The following is a 21,541-nucleotide window of genomic DNA, read 5'->3' as shown; positions in this document are numbered from 1 at the left end:
ACCCCCCACCCCAAGACATCCCCCAGCAGGAGGGATGCCCAGTCCCCCTGCTGGAACCCCACCTCCCGAAGCATACCTCTACACCAACCCCCCCAGCCCATCCGGACTCCACCAGTACCTATTTTCATTGGCCACCCATGGGAGGGTGGCCTAAAGGATCTGATCAATCTGAGGCCACTCCCAGTGCATTCTAAGGTTCTGGTTGGCCCCTCCACAGTGCACCCCACAATGCATCAGGAAGGGGAAGGATCACCATTTTTTGGAGGCTGGTCAACGAAAACAGATACAGGTGGGCTTTTGGGGAGTCACTTGGGGTCATGCTTCGAGGGGGAGTGGGGTTCTGGCAGGAGGGACTAGGCATCCCTCCTGCTGGGGGATGTTTTTTTGGGGGGATGGTTCCAGCAGCAAGAAGAATTTGGCACATAATAAATGCAAGACATAATACTTATGCAGCATCTAATAAACACAAATCAGAACATTCAAATAATAGATATGGCACTAATGCTTTTCTATAATACAGCTTATCCTATAGCAGAGGAGTCAAATGTACATATTTGGGAGTGGGGTCAAATGCAGACATTTAGGGTGGGGTGGGGCCTTCGGGAGTTCCAGCAGGAGGGAGTAGGCATCCCTCCTGCTGGTCGTCTTCGCGGGAGGGGGGGGAGGATGGGTTCCCTGCCACAGCAGGGAGATTCCCTTGCCATGATCAGATCAACGGCTGCATCTATTTGAAATGTAGACCAGCATTTTGATGCCCTACATTTCAAGCACCTATCGCGGCCCTAGGAAGACACCTAAGGCCACCTAAGCTCGCCTAAGGCCACTTCTGTGTGAAATCACACCCACGCCTAGCCTTGGGTGAGCTTAAGCGGCCCTATGCACCTCCCTAGGCTTGCAAAGCCACCTACAATGTAGGCAGCCTGCCTCGGGATGTGTTTTTTTTTTTTTTTTAATGCACGTCCAGATTGGCTTGTTAGGCAGCGGTAGGACGCCTACCGCCACCTACAATCAGAATGCCGTTTATAGAATTTTCCCCAATGTATCTACTGTCACACCTAAAATCTTTAGTAAGGAGATAAAGGAGACCTAGTAGCCTGCAATATAAACAGAAACAGAAGAGGTCAAAGAACCTTCTTAGAAATCAAGAGGGCTTGGATTTGTTGGGATTGAGTTTCATCTTGTTTATTTTAAGCCATTCTGCAGTAGCCCAAATAGTTTTCTGCAACAGCACACAAAGCTGTTCTTGCAGAGATGGCGCCGGTACTGATGTTTGCAAGGGTACGTTAGTTGCTAGCTGAGTTGGATGTCAAGTCGTTGGGGATCTCAATGTCAAGGCATCCTCAGAGGAGACACCAACTGCAGAGAAGGTAATCTAGCATCAGATTATTAATGCTTGGAGTGTGTCAATAGTGACTGTCGATGCCTATCTTGAGGGGGAAAGGCGTTTATGATTCTTGACTTTCTTACGAGCTTCCCTGGAGGCAGGTGGCACCGACGAAGACAAGGTAGAATGGGTTGGTGATGCCATTGGTACTGGAGTTTTGCTGGATATTTAGTGTCAGCATCTCCAGCCATTCTTGATGCAGATGAAGTTGACTCAAAATGTTTTTCATAATACAACCTCTTGGCTTTAAAGCAAGCTCTTTTGCAGTTTTAAGCAGAGAAGGCAGGAAATTTCTCGGTGTTCAAGACGTAGACACTGGACACACCAATTTTGCATGTCTGTACCTGTAATGGTCCTTTGGCACCGAGTGCACTGATTGAAGCCAATAGGAGCCTTTGACATCAAAGGAAAAAACGCCGACGTGAGATCAAAAGACTCAATGGTCTGGAGAGGTTGAGAAGATGGTAAGCTGAAAATAGAATGATGCTCCCTGCCTGAAAACAGGCTGGTAAGGTTCCGAAGGTTCAAAACAAAAAGTTGGTAGAAAAATCAAAATTTTTACACAGAATGAAAGATAACATAATAAAATGACAAAATATGACAGAATAAGGGTAAAAACAATGGGAAAGTACAAAAAAATAGGTTTGATACGCTTAGAGAAAAATCTAAGAAACAGCTTCTCAGCTTCATGGAAAACTAAGAACTGAAGGTCCTACAAGCTGATAATGGGCGGGAAAGCCCAATTCATGTGCAGTATGGCCAATTTTGAGATATTTAAAGTGAAAGTACATTTTTTCACTGTCCATACTGGGCTCTGTGGATATCACCCCACATGTAAGAAAATGCTGCCTGCTTGTCTTCAGATAACACTAGGTTACTCCTCCGCTACAGGCCGATTACTTGTTTTTTTCTTTTGCTTTAACTCTGTGAAAAAATAATTTTTTAAACCTAGTTTTCTAGTTGCTCATAATTTTCTAATCTTCCCTACTGCAACTCTTTTCCTGGTTTTATTGTAAATTGATTCGATCTTTGTGCCAGCAAAGGTGGTAAATTAACTAAATTTCTGCTATGGACTTTTTCTCCATCTCTGTTGAAAATAGGACAGCCCTTGCCATCTCCCATAAAACATAAGAATAGCCTTACTGGGTCAGACCAATGGTCCATCAAGCCCAGTAGCCCATTCTCACGGTGGTCAATCCAGGTCACTAGTACCCAACCAAAACCCAAGGAGTAGCAACATTCCAGGACAAACAGTGGCTTTCCCCATGTCTTTCTCAATAACAGCCTAAGGACTTTTCCTCCAGGAAATTGTCCAAACCTTTCTTAAAACCAGCTATGCTATCTGCTCTTCCCACAATCTCTGGCAATGCGTTCCAGAGCTTAACTATTCTCTGGTGGGGATTTGTATCTCTCAAGTGGTAGGGAGGAATCCAATGGGAGACCAGGAGTGCTCTAAGATTCATAGAAGTCTGTCAAAAATTCATTGGCTTGATGCCCACATTATATGCACAGATGTTAAAACACAGTCCAGGCCCTCAGACCCAACAAGGATCCAGTACACAAATTTATAAATATATAAACAAATACAATTTCAGAGCATATAAGGATAGAAAGGGCTCTTTAGTGCCTATTTCCCCCTACATATTGCAGTAGTCCAAATCTTATATACTAGCTGATTCCTGATTTTACTGTTAATTTACATTCACTGTGGATAACTAGTATTTGTCCTTTGCTTTTCTGAGCTCCTATCATACACTACTATGAGCAGAGTGTTCCTTGCATTCATCAATCTTTCTGTAAACCACTGCTGTGATGTGCCAAGAAAAATGTGTCATTCAGGACATGGAAGGACACTTCTGGGAGGAACTCTGCTTGCTGTCTTAGCCCTGAAGAAGTCAGCTGGAGTACTAGAAGCATAATTGACAAATTCCCCTCCTCCTCCCCCCCCCCCCAAATAAAATCTGTGTTACCCAAACACATTCCAATTGGCCTATTAACAAAAACATATGGCCAGCCCTTGCATAAGAACAATGCAGTGCTATTGTTTAGAGTAGCTGAGGGGGAAAAATAGTGGTTGACCTAACCATCAAAGCTAGTCCAACAAAAAAAGTCACTTTAACAAAAATAGAGAAAACTATTAATCTCCCCTCCAAAGCTTTCAGAGTGAAAGTAAGTTCAAACTTAATTAAATATATTTATGTATAATTTACTGATGAGAATTAATGCCACTACCACAGCTATTCATTTCTTGTATATTTTGTGATGGTGCCAGCTATTGGCAGGAGTATGCATGATTGTAGCCCTCATACGCCACTGCACTTCCATAAAGGAGTGGTATTTTTCTTTCAGTAGGTTCAAAGGCTCTTCCAACCCTCTTTTTCCTGCTCTGCACTAGATAATTTTCCTTTGCCAATTACACTGACCCGTTTTCCCTGGGTTAACCTTTTGTGAAAATGGTGTTCTGGAGCTTGAAAGTTATGGAATTGTATAGTTGGCACTCCCCCCTCCTCTCAAGTGAAGAGCTTTTTCCTAGGTTAGCGTTTTCTCCCTGATAGGCTGAAAAAAAGAAATGAAGAATGCTCTAAAATATTTGTTTAGAAATATGGTTTCTTTTAAAACACACATATATGCCTTTTTTAGGTTGAATTCTAACCTAAATTCTTGATACCTTTCAGTTATCAAAGCACAGAAGAAGCTAGGGGTGCAAAGGAGCACAGAGGTGGGAACTTGGTTAAACTTGTCTAAGGCAAAGTAAAAACAACCAACAGAACATGCAGTGAAGATGCAAAGCAAAAAAATCAAAACAAAACTGCAGGGAAATGTATAAGGCGCAGGAATTTATTAAAATGACACAAATCTTAAAAACATATGACATATATAAAACAAATACATGAGCTACAATAAATGTATCAAAATAACTGGTCCTAATATCCGTGGACTGGACCCAACACTTCTTCCTCAGTGGTCCCAAATGTTGGTACGTGAAATGTCAGAAAACCAGATTGGATAAAATAATCAAAATCAAAAATGAACAGACAGAAGTCTGTTCATTAAGTCTGTACATTTTTGATTTTGATTATTTTATCCAATCTGGTTTTCTGACATTTCACATAACCACTGCCCCAAGCACCTCCTCCCTCACTACATCACTGCTCTGTCCTGAAGCATTGGGGGGGAGGGGAAGGGAGGAACAATGCCCTAAACCAGGGATGTCAAACTCATTCACATTAAGGGGCCAAAATCAAAAATACAGGCTAAGTTGCGGGTCAGACCCCGCCCCATAATAGCACTAATTGTAATACCAGTTTTTCCATTCATTTTTCATTTATATATACACACAATATAATCTTATTAACAACAACACATAATGGTTAACCACAAAATTAAACTACACAAAGCACACTGTATGCTTCTCAACATTCGTTCCTATCATAACACAGATAACCCCTATGCAAATAAGGGACCAAAAACTAAAAGTAATAATATATACAAACTAAGCCATAAGATGCAAGACTCTGCATGCAGTACAACCCCAGAGAAAAAGAAACAAATGCATTTCTTTCTGAACAGTGCAAATTAAAATTGACACAATCCAATCACTAAATTGAAAATAAAATCATTCCTCCCTACCTTTGTTGTTTCCCTCCCTCCATGCTGTGCCTCAACTAGGTGCCTCCTCCCACCTAGCCGTTTTATGCAGCCTGTGGTGCGATGCAGTGTTTTCATTGCCACCCCTGGTGTTATCTTCTGGACGGTTCCCTCTTCCTCACTGCTGGAGTGTGCACCAAGCCGCGGTCGGTGGCTCCTCATGTGTCCCGCACCTCATCTGAAAGCATTCCATCTGACATTGCCAGGCTTTTGAGGCATCGGGGAAGCAGGGAGAATGCAAAGGCTCTACGATCGACTCATGTTGCCCTTGCGATCTACTGGTCGATCACAATCGACCTTTTGGGCACCCCCCCTGCTCTAGACTATAAGGTCTTGCACCCATCAAAACCACAATATCTGTTTACAGACTGCACAAATATGTTCCATCACAGTCCTTATGCTCAGGTCAACAGCTCTTGTTAGAAATTCCCTCATACAAAGACATTACTTTTGACATCATCCACAGAGCCCCAGTACGGACAGCTTTAAAATGCATTGCCACTTTAAGAACTTAAAGTTTGCGAACTGCCCACACCTCGCATACGCCTTCCCGCCTGACGCAGGCTTACGGCTCCTCAGTTCTGTAAGCAAGCTAAGAAGCCAACCCGGGGAGGTGGGTGGGTTGTGAGAATATCTGCCTGCTGTCCCTGGATAACACCAGTTACGGTAAGTAACTGTGCTATATCCCAGGACAAGCAGGCAGCATATTCTTACATGTTGGACTCCCTAGCTTACTAGAATGGGATGGAGAGAGAAGCAAGAAAATAAATTTTACAATACTGCTTGGCCAAAGTGACCCTCCCATCTGGAAAAAGATTTCAAACAGTAGTGAGATGTGAATATATAAAATGAGGACCAAGTAGCAGCTTTAGAGATTTCATCAATAAAAATTAAGCATAGGAAAGCAAGGAAAGCTGCCATAGCTCAGATCTTGTGGGCTGTGACGGAACTCCTAGTTACAGCCCAACCTGAGCATATGAGAAAATGATATAAACTGTTAACCCAGTAGACATAGTTCTCTTAGATACAGGACGGTCCAACTAGTGCTGCCCGATTCAGGGAAAAAATTCCGATTCGATTCAGCCTATTGAATTGGTTTTTTGATTCGATTCTATTTTCCTGCCCAATTGGGTGTTGTTTTCAAACATCCTGATGGGTTTATTTTATAGCTTCTACACCCCCATTGTCCTCTCCTACCCACACTGGCGCTGTGGTGTAAACAAAATAAAGAAACAAAAAGGACTTTTCCTCTCTCTGTTAAATCCTAGCTCACGTTGCGGTCTAACACCAGCTCTGGCAGGATACACTTTTCAAATCTGACATATTGTAATCACAAAACAGAAAATGATTTTCTACCTTTTGCTGTCTGGTTGTCTTCTGATAACTCGCTTCTTTCTTCTTTCTCCGTGCTAACCATCCATCTTCCATCTGTGTCCTCCCCTTCCATTTCTATTCCTTTCCCCTGGTCTGGCATCTGTCTCCCCCCCCATGCCCTGACATCTCTCCCTCCATGGTCTAGAATTGCCTTTCCTATCCCTCCCTCCCATAGTCTTAGCATCTCTTTCCTCTCCTCTCCCTTCCTGGGCTTCCTTATCCCTCCTTCCCTCTCTCCCCAATTGGGTGCAGCAACAGCATTTCTCTTCCCCCTTCCCCTCTCACTCTCCTCCTCCACTGCTCTCCCCTCAGTCCTGCTACAGCTTTCCTTCTTCCATTTTAAGTCCAGCAGCACTCTCCTCTGTTCCCAATCCAGCAACACCTCTCCCTCTCATCTCCCTCCTCCACTCAGCTCCAAAAGTACCTCTCCCTCCCCTATACTTCCATTTCCCCCACCAACTAGCTGAAGCACCTCTCCTTTCTACCCCCAGGGCAAGCAGCACTTCTCCTCTCCAACTAGCAGGGCCCCTCTCCCTTCCCTTCCTTTTCCCTCCCCTCTAACTAGACGTAGTACCTCCCACTCACCTCCCAGGTCTAGCAGCATTACTCCCTCCTCTCCTCCTATCAGCTCCCCTCCCTCTTGTCTCCCAGGTCCATCGGCACCACGCCCCCCTCCCGATTAACAGGCTCTCACCGGCTTGTGGATTCCCCAGCCTGACTCGGCACAGCCTAAAGTTGTGTTTGACTCTGGTAAAGAAAGTACAAAAGAAAAAAAAAACAGGCGCTTTTTCAAACCCTCCCTGTAACACTAGCCTGTATTAATAATAATAATAATTTTATTCTTTTATACCGCCATATTAGCAGCTGCACCGCTCTCTCCTTCCATAGCTTTAGTGAGCCAATTCCCTTCTGCAGCCTCAGAGCCTCTGCTAGGCTGTCCCACCTCTGATGATGCAACTTCCTTCTTCTTCAGAGGCGGGACGGCCTAGCAGAGGCTCTGAGGCTGCAGAAGGGAATTGGCTCGCTAAAGCTACGGAAGGAGAGAGCGGTGCAGCTGCTAATACAGGCTAGTGTTACAGGGAGGGTTTGAAAAAGCGCCTGGTTTTTTTTCTTTTGTACTTTCTTTACCGGAGTCAAACACAACTTCAGGCTGTGCCGAGTCAGGCCGAATCCACAAGCCGGTGAGAGGGTTTAAAAAAAAAAATGTTTTGAGTGGCAGTATTCGTGAGCGCGATGACAGCCGGGCACAGGGAGGTTGGGCCCCAAATCGGAGAGGCCGATTTTTTAAAAATACACATCGATTCGAATCGATTCACCCAAAGTGAATCGGTGAATCAATTTGAATTGGAAATCGGGCAGCACTAGGTCCAACTTATTAGGATCAAAGGAGACAAAGTTGAGGAGATGTTCTATATGGCTGAATTCTCAGTAAAAAGGAAGCTCATGATCATTTGAAATGAGAATATGAAGAGCCGTTTCTCCAGAAGGAGAAAGTCTTATGAGAGCACGATAGATCGATATAAATGGAAAATGGATTCCATGAGTACTTCTTGAAGGAACTTTGAATGGTGCGAAGCACAGCTTTATCCTGATAAACACTGAACCGTGGATCCGCCACCATTGCTTGAAGTTCACTCATTCTTCGAACAGAGGTAAGTGAGATGAGAAAAAAACATTGGCCAAGTGAGATATTCCAGATAAGTCAAAGATGCTGGTTCAGAAGACGACTTTGTAAGTCCAAAGAGAACAACATTAAGATCCCAAACTACTGGAGGTGACTTGAGAGATGGTTTGACCTTGAAAAGGTCTGTTAAAGAATCTGGATAAAAACAGGATAAGCAGTTAGATGTCTACCATCAACTGATCTGTAAAAAACATTGAGAGCATTGAAATGAACTCAAATCAAAGTGGTCTTGAGACCTAAATTGGATAAATGTACAAGAAATTTAATACTGCAGATAAAGAGGTGAATAAAGCAGTATGATGATGAAAAGTACACCAAGTGGAAAACCGTGTTCTAAGATGCATCTGACAGGGTGAGAAAGATGAAACTCAGTCCACATCAACCTGAGGTATCAAGCTGTCAGGTGTTAAGCCTGCAGATTGATATGTAGAAGATATCCATAACACTGCGTTAGAAGAGATGGAAAATATGAAGAGGTCCGGCGGAGGGGGTATGCCACTGGAGGAAGGAGCCACAAATGGCTCGTATACTGCGTGTTGAGAAACACTGGCCTAGGACATCTAATAACCTTGCATAGGCTCTAGTTACTCTTATCAGTAGATATATCAAAAGACACAAAGTAAAAATAAGTCTTTCCCATTTGCCATGTGAAAAAAAAGCTGAATTAGGAAATTCTGTACAGGACTTTAGTCAATAAAATGTTATCACCTACAACTTGTATCTTGACTGTATTTTCATGTTTCCATGTACAGAAATAATTTTTTTTTGTTGGACTCATTCAATACATCTGTAACTAGCTTTTGAGAAATATGTTCACTTTATCAGGCCACCTATAACTTGCTTATTTCTAGACATTGAAGAGGATTAAGGCAGCGACCATAATACTTTGCCTAAAGCACTGCAAGAACGTGTACCAATATCAAATGATTTCAGATATAAAGAGACAAGAAAAACTGTAGCATAGATCCATTTCTGGCACTCTGGGAGATGTTATGAGGTCACTCCAGGAATGACACTCACCACCATCGAGAATGCAAAGGCTCCATTTAAAGCAGTCCAGAAGAAAAATGGTGAGAACCTACCGTAAAAGGTTTTCAGCACCAGCTCTCATTCTCATTGCTTTCAAGATCTGTTGGTTTAAGCCAGCCCTTTCATTCTGCAGTTTGCTGCGGCCTGTCTGGGCAAATGGGTTACATCCCTGGAATTAATAAAGCAAGCAATTTGTCAAAAGTTATTAAGATAATACCATCATATAGTTATTGCAGGTACACATGTTCTCATTCAAAATAAATAAAGTTCTTGAATACTGTACAGTTCTATTCAATCTGTGGTCAAGAGTTTAGGGGTGTTATTGGATTCTTATTGTCATTTCATTACCATCTCGCAGCTATGGTAAAAATAGTTTTGTTATGTTTTTTAATTCGTTTGGTGTTGAGACTTCAAGATTTGTTATTTCCACCTAATTTTTGACAGGTTATGCAATGTTTTCTACTGGCACATTTGGACTACTGTAACTCTTTGTTATGTGGACTTCCTTGGAAGTCGGTAAGGGCATTGCAGGTGGAACCAAAATGCAGCAGCACTTGTGAATGGGGGTATATTCCAAAGGAAGCATATTCCTATACTGTTGGTTGCCTTGCATTGGTTTCCTGTCTTTTGGAGGATATTGTTTAAGAATGCGGTTTTGGTTTACATCAAAAATTGTCCTTGGATGTGTCTGCCCTGATTGTGTCTTATGTGCCTTCCTGTCCTTTGTGCTCACAGTCTAAACAGTTAGAGATACCATCGTTATGGCAGATACATCTGGCTTCAGTATGATCTCACATATTTTGTGTGGCAGGTCCCCAGTTGTGGATTCACTTTTGGAGTCAGTCCGTCAGGTGACTCATTTTTGCTTTTTCGTAAATGTCTGAAAGCATAATTATTTCCAAGAGGCTTTCTCTTAAAGTGTGATGAGATAGGGTCATTACTGTACATGGTTGTACTTATGTTTAATGCATTGTGTATGTTTTCCTGTAATATTAATAGATTTTGGAATGTGCGGGATATAAACATTTTTTAATAAATAAATAAAATAGGTTTAACATTTCATTGTTCATGACTGTTAAGATACGAGACATCACTATCACTAAAATAAAACTAATACATTTATGGCTTTTGACAGAACATTTTAAAACTTAAGATTTAGTTCCATAAAACTCAACATATTTCTTACTCTGATAAAAGTTTTTCTACAGTATACACTATAATGTTTAAATCTTCTATAGGGTAGTAATTATTATATGAATAGTATTTAATCAGAATTAGCAACTATGCTCCAGACTTCATTTCTATAGTAAAAGTGGCACTACTGGTACACAAATCTAAGGAGAAATTAAAAAGGTAGTTTATAGCAGAATCTTTATTTTCTGTATCCTAATGCGACACATACCGAGAATCTAGAACCAATATACATTTCTTTGTAATCCATTGGTTATGGCGGAGGAGTTAAGTGAAGAGGTATTTTTTTATTGCTTTCTTAAAGTTGAGGAATCCTTCAAGGGATCTGATCCGTGGGGGCAATTGATTCCAGTGGGAGTAGGAACATCGTTTGGGGTTTGTAGTTGAAAGATACAACCAGTGAGCGTTTTGAGGCATATTTTATGTTCAAACAAAGCACAGTTACTTACCGTAACAGGTGTTATCCAGGGACAGCAGGCAGATATTCTCTACATGTGGGTGACGTCACCGACAGAGCCCCCTAGCAGACGTTTTCACAAGCAAACTTGCTCGAAGACCTTCAGGCTTGCGATTGGCCCGCGCATGCACGCGTGCCCCTCCCGCCCTGCCTAGTGCATGCATCTCCTCAGCGTGTCCTCAGTTCAGATAGCAAGCAAAGAAGCCAACCACAGGGAGGTGGGTGGGTTGCGAGAATATCTGCCTGCTGTCCCTGGATAACACCTGTTACGGTAAGTAATTGTGCTTTATCCCAGGACAAGGAGGCAGCATATTGTCTATATGTGGGTGACATCCAAGCTAACCAGAAAGGGATGGAGAGAGAGTTGGCAATTTAGGAGAATAGATGTTGCAAAACTGACTGGCCAAAGTGGCCGTCATGCCTGGAGAAAGCATCCAGACAGTAGTGAGAGGTGAACGTATGAACCGAGGACCAAGTGGCAGCCTTACAGATTTCCTCAATGGGAGTGGAGTGGAGGAAAGCAACAGATGCTGCCATCGCCCTGACCCTGTGACTTGACCCGGCAGGGAGAGACCAGCCTGAGCATAACAGAAAGAAATACAAGCGGCCAACCAGTTAGAAATGGTCCGCTTAGAGACAGAGTGACCTAAGTGATTAGGATCGAAAGAGAGGAACAGCTGGAGAGCAGAACGATGAGAAGCGGTGCGCTTCAAGTAGAAGGCCAGCGCCCGCTTACAATCAAGAGAATGTAGAGCCACTTCCCCATGGTGAGAATGGGGCTTCGGAAATACACAGGAAGAACAATAGATTGTTTGATGTGAAAATCAGAAACAATCTTAGGCAAGAACTTAGGATGGGTATGGAGAACCACCTTATCATGATGGAAGACAGTGAAAGGTGGGTCCGCAACCAAGGCTTGAAGCTCACTGACCCGACGGGCAGAAGTGAGAGTAATAAGAAACACAACTTTCCATATAAGATACTTTAAGTGAGCCTGCACTAGTGGCTCGAACGGGGTTTCATCAATTGAGCAAGGACCACGTTAAGGTCCCAAACCACTGGAGGAGGTTTGAGGGGCGGATGAACGTGGAAAAGTCCTTTCATGAAGCGGGAAACCACAGGATGAACAGAGATAGGCTTCCAGTCAATCGGCTGATGAAAAGCAGCAATGGCACTAAGGTGGACTCGAACCGAAGAGGACTTGAACCCAGCACCAGACAAGTGCAACAGATAATCCAGGACAGCTGACAAAGAGGCGGACAGCGGCTCCAGCTGCCGAGTAGCACACCAGGAAGAAAAGAAAATGAAAGATGCGAGCATAGCGACTCAAAAGAAAATAACCAAATAAGCAAGAGGGACAATGACATCGCACAAAGCAAGGGAGCAGTGCTTCTGGCTCCACGGAAAACAGAGAGCTGAGGAGACGCATGCCCTCGGCAGGGCGGGAGGGGCACGCGTGGGCCAATCGCAAGCCTGAAGGTCTTCGAGCAAGTCTGCTTGCGAAAACGTCTGCTAGGGGGCTCCGTCGGTGACGTCACCCACATGTAGAGAATATGCTGCCTGCTTGTCCTGGGATAATTTTTATTTTCAAAAGTTAATAACAACCAAAACACACTCAACAACACATTATCAAATAGAAAAAAATTGCTGTCAAAAAGTACTAACATAAATAATACTCAAATCCCCCCACCCCCCTCCCGGTACTCTCTTCCCCAACAATATAGGAACTAAACCAGGCTTTAAGTCAACCACATAAGTATCGCACTGCACCCTCTGGGGTGCAAAGACTGCAAATAAGGATCCCAAATGCTCAAAAATAAAAGCTTCCATTTTCGCAACCCCCGAGCATCCCTGGCCTCCCAGGTAACCAACTGATGCAACTCATTCTGCCAATGCCTGTACGCCGAAGGGTCCCGGACTGTTCAATATTGTAGAATACATTTATGGCCAACAGGCACAGTTTCCTACACAGAGTCCGATTTCCCAGAGACAGAGAGCCATAGTCCTCAGGCAAATCCAAGACCAGCTGAGTGGGCGTACCCCAGATAGCTCTACCAAACAAGCCTGACATATAGGATACTATACGGAGACAAAGACTGTGTTGGAATTCAAGAAAGAGTGGCGCAGGCACATGGGATCTCTTGGGGGAGGAGGAGATAGTGGATGCTGCAGATGAGCAGACTGGATGGGCCATTTGGCCTTTATCTGCCATAATGTTTCTATGTTTCTGTATTGGGTAAGACATCAAAGTAGTATCTGGGAAAGCTGAAAAGTAACGAATGGCACTATACCTCACTGCTACTGAATCAGGGATGTAATTGTATCCAGTCCATATAGGAAACAGTACATTACAAAACTAAATGATGGCTTTATTTGATCAGTCTTTAGCTATAAACCAGTTAGAAACTTCCAGTCTTCAAATTAATATTATTAATTTTAAAATTTTGAACCGCAGAATCTTACAATGACAGATGTTGGCCACCCCAGTACATGGAATACTATGAATAAGGCAGCAGATAATTTATGATGTAAATCAGGTACACCTCCATAAAACCAGCACTGGAAAAAGCCCAGAGAAAAGCAGAGTATGCAATTACTAACACTGTCTCTGGGAGAACAGAAAGCAATCAAAATGAGGAACAAATTCCCTGCACTAAAGAAGTTGGGGAGGGTAGAAACAGCTAGCAAGGAAAGTGACCAGAAAATGTGCTATTAATAATAAAGAAAAAGACAAGTGAAATTTAGATCAAGATAAAAGAAATGCTTAAGAATAATCAATGTACTGTGCCCGTCTCTGTTTCCCTCCCTCCTTACAAACACTAGACCTAAAAAGTAGGTCAGCTGAACAGCTTTCTGGGCATATCCTTTCCTTGTACAATCCAGCAAAAGGCAACCTCCCAGCTCTAGTTCCCTCATCCTTCTACAAGGAGAAACATGGAAGTTAAGGGAAAGAATGAGGGCTGACAGGCTTAGTGCTTCTCTGCTATTGTGCAACAGCATGCACCATGAAAATACTGTACGCCCCATACTTTTAACAAAAGAACATTGTTTTAACAAGATATCTTTGTCCTTACTTCCTGGTTTCCTCTGCCCCTGTCATAGCCACTGTTTTTATTTTTCAAACTAAATGGAGTGGGGGAGACATCACAAGGTACATGAGGGTGCTGACACCACTAAACACCACCCAGCTTTAATTAATCACCAATACTAATGGCTTTTATAAAGTGCTCTCTATCAGGATGCCATACAACCAAATCAAAATACTAACTGGGCTGCCTCGCAACTCAGTAGCACTGTTGCATAATATCATGCAGAAGATCTGATTTCTACTACAATCTCGAATCAAAAAGCAATGACAAATGCAATTGCTGAGAACATAGGAGTCTATATAACTCATTTTACCAATTACTTCAGGTAAACCCCTATAATAGTACTTTTGCAATAAGCACAACATTTTGAATTTTAATCTTTCAATCACAATAAGCAACCAATGTAGGCCTATCAATCGCCTGGGCTTAGGCACTTACTAATAAAAACTTTCTTTACTTCTCAGACCCCCTGATAACAAATAACTTTTATTAAGTTCACATTAGGGGGGGGAATTAATGAAAAGGCATTAAGCACATTAGCATGCGCTACTTCCTATGGGTATCTTTAGCATGCTAACACGATTGTATGTGCCAACATGCTTAATGTTCTTTCATGAAATCCCCCCTAAGGGAGATGGTAGGGCCGTTGCCAATGCTGAGGTGGGGCCATTGCCGATGCTGAGGTGAAGGGAGATGGTAGGGCCGTTGCCAATGCTGATATTAAGTGCCGTTGATGCCGGAGAGATGGCATTGCCGCTCTTAGGGGGGGGAGGGATTTCTGATCTACTTGTTGCCCTTTGAAAAAAAATAAATAAATAAAGCAGAAAGATAGGTGAGTGGTGACCCGCAAAGGTGAGGGGAAGGGTGGGAGATGGGCCTGGGATAGAGGGAGAGAGAGAAGGGGGTAGATGGATATCAGTTCAGAGGAGAGGGCAAATGCTGAATGGAAATGGAGAAAGAACACATTCTGGATGGAAGGAGGGAATAAAGAAAAAGGGGGGGAAGAAGAGAGTTAGTGAGATAGTGGACGGGTAAAGGAAAGGGGTGGCAATCTATGGGTAGACAGTAAAAAAAGGGAAACTGAAGATTGAATAGTAAGAGAGAATTTAATTTAGACAGATGCAGAAAATTGAGAAGAGAGAGATGCCAGAGAATGGGGGGAAAGGGGGAAGGAGACAGAAATATCAGATCTGAATGGAGGAAATTAGAAGAGAGAGAAAGGAAAGATAGAAGGAGAAAGATGCCAGACCATGAGGGGAACAGAGGAAAGAAGATGGATGCCAGACCAAGGGGGCAGGGGGAGAAATGGAAAGATGGAAGGAGGTTGGCAGACAATGTCTGGAAGGAGCAGACAGTGGATGGAAGGAAGAAAATGACAAGATGAGGAAATCAGAAACTGGGAGACAAAGGTTGTTAGGTGCCATCAACTTTGCTCGAGTCCTAGTCCAATATTAGATGAATATTGGAGAAGAATACCAAAATACCAAAACCCCCTATACCTTTGCTTCATCGACTACATCAAAGCTTTTGACTGTGTGGATTACAATAAACTATGGAGAACGCTAGTGCAAATGGGAAGATTCAAACACATAATTCAGCTGAAAATCAAGACGACAAAGGTAGAAAAAAATTTCTATTTTTTTAATTTTTTGCTATAGGATAAAGTAGTATTGTAGCTGTGTTGATAAATGTTTATAAATAGAAATGCAAATACGGCAATTGTTTTATTGAACTAATTTTAATACATTTTTGACTAACTTTCAGAGACCAAATTCTCCTTCCTCAGGTCAGGACAGGATACTGTAATACTTTACTGACCTAAGGAAAGAGGGTTTGACCTCTGAAAGCTAATTTAAAAATGTATTAGTCCAATAAAATGGTATTATCTTATTTCCCATTTTTAGTTTTATTTTTATTTGTAAAGTGATTTGTTATTTCTCTTTTTTCAGCACTTCCCGACTGATCCTCCACCTCGCCTTGTAAAGTAGGTGCGGCAGCTGCCGTTCCTGCTTTAGGAGGCGAGGGGGGGGAGGGTCAGGCGAATCGGGCAGCTGTTGTTTTTTTTAGTTTTGAACCGATTCACCCGAAGTGAATCGGTGAACCGATTCGAATCGTGAATTGGGCAGCACTACTCTGAACTACTCCGATGGTCATAGAATTCCTATGACTGTCAGAACAGCACAGAACATTCAGCCCGCCAGCGCTAAAAACCTCTTCCGTGCTTTTGTAAAAAAAAAAAAAAAAAAGGGGGGGGATGGTATTTTGTGATTACTTATTCCATACTGGATGAGAGTGGTTCTATGTCCTGTGTGTATGAAAGAGATGGTATTCTGTTAGCATTGACCAGCTTTGTTTGGCAAAATGCATCAGGCATGATTCCTAGGAGCACCTTGAATAAACCTGATTTGAATCTCCTTATTGTCTGCTGATCTTTTGTTCCACGTTGGATTCTTTGGTGGATCACTTGCCTTGTTGTTACAGAGGAGTTACAGATTTGGTTGTTTATACATACATATGGGTTAAAGTTGGACAAAATAGAGTGAGGCAGTTGAGAGGAGTTGCAAACTTGGTTATTAATACAGACTTATGTATCAGATAGTATTACTGCTTTACAAAGCATCTGAACACGTTTGTATACGTATGGAAAGGTTTCAGAGTTAAAGTCCTGGGTAATAGGTAGGAAGGAAGAGGGGATTTGTTCAGAGATGTTTGGGGCTTGCATAGAACTAAAACCGTACACTGGCACTGGTATGGTAATCTTTGTTGTTTTGAATTGTATAATAAAAGAAAAAAAGAATTACAAGTGGAAATAAAGAAGTAAATAAGAAAACAGGTAATTAAATGAGGGCGGGGCATAGGCAGGCAGGGATGGGGTGGGGCAGGACTAGAGGGCCCAGTGAACTTCTGTGCCTAGGGGCCCTCGAAGAATTAATCCTGCCCTGGACAGATACGAGAGGCCACTGAAAAGTTCTCAGTCCAACTAAGAAGAGAATGATGTGGAGCCATGAAACAAAGTTATTCCACATTTTCCTTGACACTTTTCATTTCATATCATTGAAATGAAAAAAGGTGTCTTCTTGATTGGGCTCTTGGCGGTATGTGGGGAAGATTCAGAGAAAAAAAAAAAAAAAAAAGGACCTCTGAATGTGTATGTCTGAATATCATGGCTTCTCAACCCAGTCCTCGGGGCACACCAAGTCCCATCAGGTTTTCAGGATATCCAAATGAATATTTACGAGACAGACTGACATACCAAGGGGGAAGTGCATCCTAATCTCTCTCATGCATATTCATTGAGAATATCCTGAAAACTTGATGGGACTCAGTGTGCCCCGAGGACTGGGTTTAGAAGGCCTGGTTTATGTAATCGTATAGAACAATTGATAGGGCAGCAATTTTCAAATGAGGTCTTGGGATGTTCCTAGTCACTCTGATTTTCAAAATGCTAAAGGTCACAGAAATGTGTGAGCAATGGAATGTATTTTTCAATTTCTCATTTTGAGTGTAGTTTTTGGTTATAATTATTGGGGGGGGGGGTGATATATCTTTTTGTCATAGATTATAATTGTATTTGTATTTAAGTGTTTTTATAGAGTTATATGATTGTATTATATTGTGCACTTACTTATGGCTTTAAAATGAATAAAGAAATTAAAGAAAAAAAAAAATGTCCACAAGGAATATGCATGAGAATCAAAATATATTGGGGGATTTTTTATTACTCTACATTTTTATTAAAACAAATGTATATACTATACATCCAAAGTAGCATTGGACCTCCATAGACAGTAACCAAGTAGTACTCTGTCCCAAACAGACACTCCAACTTCTCATCCCTCTGATAGTCACTATGCAGTTTTCTCCCCCCGAGATTATGTCAAAGATAGTGAATACCAACACCAGTTCTCAAAACATTCATAACAAAACATTGATGCATCTTTTCATGACATTCTTTTTAATCCCTTTGATAAACACTCTTACTGAACAGTGTTACAGTGTCACCTAAATACAGGTCCAAATATTCCAAACTATTTCTCTTTCAGAAGCAATGTCACTTTTTTTTAGAAACATAATGGCAGATAAAAGCCAAATGGCCCATCCAGTCTGCCCATCCGGAGCATCCACTATCTCCTCCTCTCCCTAAGAGATCCCACATGCCTGTCTCACACTTTCTTGAAGACACAGTCTGTCTCCACCACCTCCACTGGGAGACTATGCCACGCAACTAACACCCTTTCTGTAAAAAGTATTTCCTTAGATTACTCCACCTCTTAACTTCATCTTATGACCTCTCATGCGCATTTATGCCACGTATTTATTTAAACATCTCTATCATATCTCCTCTCCAAAGTATACATATTGAGATCCTTAAGTCTGTCCCCAAACACCTATGGTGAAGGCCACCAATCATTTTTGCAGCCTTCCTCTAGGCCGGCTGGTCATGCACTTTAAAGGACCCTATCTTCAAAAAGTCCCCTTATCTTCTTTCCATTTCTTAGCCACCATCAACCAGCTCCCATCAAACTCACCAGCTTCCTGCCAACATTAAGGTCCTTTTCTCAGAAAGAAGGCCCAGAAGACAAATTTTTGGCTCCAGTGGAAACCAAACTCCTGTATACTTCACTATATTGCCCAATAGTCCCCTCCAGTATTCTTGAATCATTATACACTCCCACATTTCCTAGTATCTGCCTTCACAACATTAACAATTAGATGAGTTCCAAGCCCTCCTCTTGAATACGTTATTTGAGATTAGATATAATGGACATATTATCTACTAGTGCATTTGCCTGCAAGCCACAAAATAGAATCACCTATGGCACCACCGATACACCCTGTTCTATAAGGTCCCCAACAAACTGTTCTAGGCCACCACATCAAGTTATTTCTGCACATAATAGGCCTACACTAGGGTCTTGGCCAACTTGGAAAGCAAACCCTTAATCCTTGCTGCAGTTTTCTGGGATTCACCCCATCTGGTCAGGTAGAACCAACATCTCAGCCATTATGCTGTGGATTTCTTCAGGGTATGCTGTGAGGTCTGCAGTTTGTTTTTATATATAATGGTTCCTCAAACCTGATTGGTTAGGGCTTGAGGTGAATGAGGCAGTAAAGTCTGTTGGTCATAAATTTGAATTTTGGTGGGAAAATCAGTTGGTCTCTTTCCCACAGAATGGAAAATTTTCTAGTTAAGTTTAAATATATTCTCCCCATGGAGCTGGGTTATATGCTCTCTTAGGCTTCCACAGCTGACATTATGTTTGCTGCAGTTTTCCGGATTTCACCATCCACATCATCCCTTGGGTTCAACTTCTCTCCCTTTCTTTTCCCTCCTTCCCCCCATTCCATTGTCCACCATCTCTCTCCCTCTCCCCTGTTTTAAAACCCATTATTTCTTCCTCTTCCCCCCCTCAGTTCAGCATATGCCCCTCTCTTTGGACCCCCTCCCTCTGTGACCTTCTAATAGCTACACCAAGCACCCCCCTCAAGGCCGGCATGTTTCCCCCTTCTCTCCCCGTCATCAGGCTTTCTCGTGGCCTCCCGGTCTCACTTTTAAAACTAATTAAGGTCTGCAGAGGATCACCAGTGATGTAGCGATTTTAGCATGCTGCTGTTGGCCTCCGCTGCAATTTCCTTTCGCTGCAGTCCCACCCCTCCTCCGTTACATCTTCTTTTGGTCTGGAATGGACCACAGTGGAGGGAACGTGAAGCGGTGGCAGACGGCAGCCTGCTAGAATCGCTACATCACCAGGGATCCTCTACAGGCCGTAATTAGTTTTGAAAATAAGACCAGGAGGCCAGGGGAAAGCCAGACGATGACGGGGAGAATGGTAAAATATGCCAGTCTTCGGGGAACCCCTTAAAGCCATAGAGCAGAGGGTACCCACAGTGTTGGCACCTATGCAGAACTTTCTGACCGCCCCCCCCCCCACTACCCCACCCACCGTGAGCTCCGACGTCGGGCTTCCTAAAGCATTCCTAAAGCAGGCGCAACAGCAGAAGTGGACAGCCACAAGAAGCAGCGCTTACATAAGAATAGCCTTACTGGGTCAGACCAATGGTCCATCAAGCCCAGTAGCCTGTTCTCATGGTGGTCAATCCAGTTAACTAGTACCTGGCCAAAACCCAAGGAGTATCAATATTCCATGCTACCGATCCAGAGCAAGCAGTGGCTTCCCCCATGTCTTTCTCAATAACAGACTACGGACTTTTCCTCCAGGAAATTGTCCAAACCTTAGGACAGGCTTTTCGCTGCCAGAGCGCTGCTGCTCCTGCTTTAGGAGGCCCAAAAGATATGTGGGGAGGAGGGTTGGTCAGTGAATCAGAACACTCAATTTGTATAGTAAATGAATCGCTGGCTTCCCCCTGGTCTCCTGGTCTTCTTTCAAAACAAATTACAGCCTGTAGAGGATCCCTGGTGATGTAGTGCTGCCTTTGACACTGTCGACCACCACCTCCTCGTATATAGACTCTATGACCTTGGAATCAAGGACCTCCTTCCTTCACCAAAGAACCCAAACAGTCCTACTAGGGACGCACAAATCTAACCCCAAGCCTATCAAATATGGCGTTCCCCAAGGCGCCCTTCTATCCCCCCTCCTATTTAATTTCTACATCAGACCTGTCATGAATATAGCCCAGAAGTACAATATTAAAATCCACTCCTACGCCGATGACATACAGTTACTCCTCCCACTAGGCGAAAACCGGTCATCCCAAATCGCCAACCTCCAACACTTCCTCTCTGACATGAAAACCTGGATGACAAACAACAAACTACAGCTGAACGCCTCCAAGACCGAACTTTTATAGATCAGGAAAAAGAATACCAAATACACACGTCCAACATGATCTTGGGACTCCACCTTACTAACTGCAGCAAGTCAAGTACGCAGCCTAGGAGTAACGTTAGACGGCCACCTCTCCCTGTCCACCCACATATCTCAAGAGGTCTCTACCTCCTTCTACTACCTCCGCCAACTGAGAAGGATCAAACCCTACATCTCCACACCTGACCTAGCCCAACTCCTCTACGCCTATGTCCTCTCCAGGATGGATTACTGCAACTCCCTATTTAATGGAGTAGCGCCTCCAGCGGATACAAAATGCAGCATCCGCCTCCTACACAGCCTCAACTACCACAATCCCATCTCCCCAGCCCTCCGCGCTAAACACTGGCTTCCAATTAACCAATGCTGTGCATTCAAGGCCCTGGTAATAGTGCATAAAAGAATTTATGCCACCACTCCTACCTACATAAAAAACAAGCTAACCCTGTACACCCCCACCCGCCCCCTCCGCTCAGAAATAGAGAAACGCCTATGCACCCCCCCAGGAAGGTTCCTCCTGTCAGAAACCGCCTGCAAACGCTCCTACAGCCATTTCATTCCCCAACTCTGGAACCAACTCCCCCCACAAATCAGACTATAGAACTCATTGATGACCTTCTGGAAAGCAGTAAAGACTCTCCTCTTCAACTCTAATTCAACCACAGTCTACGCCTCACCCCCCTTATACCCCCCTCCCCTCTAACCTCTCTTCTCCATTTGAAACTTCTACTTAAATTGCTGTGCAGTCCATTCTTAACCTATACTTAAATTACTGCATAATCCTTGTATTTTAATCTTCTGTATAGTCTTTGTATTGTCCAAATGTACTCCACTGTGAATGTTTGCTTGTAGACT

The 21,541-nt window shown here is 43.1% G+C and overlaps 1 protein-coding gene across 2 annotated transcripts in view; it reads right to left on the bottom strand.

Moving 5' to 3' along the window:
- RHPN2 (rhophilin Rho GTPase binding protein 2) overlaps window positions 1-21,541 on the bottom strand; it is a 119,471-nt gene that overhangs the window by 92,240 nt on the left and 5,690 nt on the right. For both annotated transcript variants that reach the window (XM_033943394.1, XM_033943393.1), the window contains exon 2: window positions 9,173-9,288. In XM_033943394.1, coding sequence (XP_033799285.1) covers window positions 9,173-9,288 — 116 coding nt within the window. The remainder of the gene's footprint in view (window positions 1-9,172; window positions 9,289-21,541) is intronic.

The sequence above is a fragment of the Geotrypetes seraphini genome, chromosome 4, assembly GCF_902459505.1.
Source record: "Geotrypetes seraphini chromosome 4, aGeoSer1.1, whole genome shotgun sequence".
In the NCBI taxonomy this organism is placed as follows: Eukaryota; Metazoa; Chordata; class Amphibia; order Gymnophiona; family Dermophiidae; genus Geotrypetes; species Geotrypetes seraphini.
Note: the sequence above shows the minus strand (reverse complement) of the source record. Positions and strands in the feature narration are given on the sequence as shown.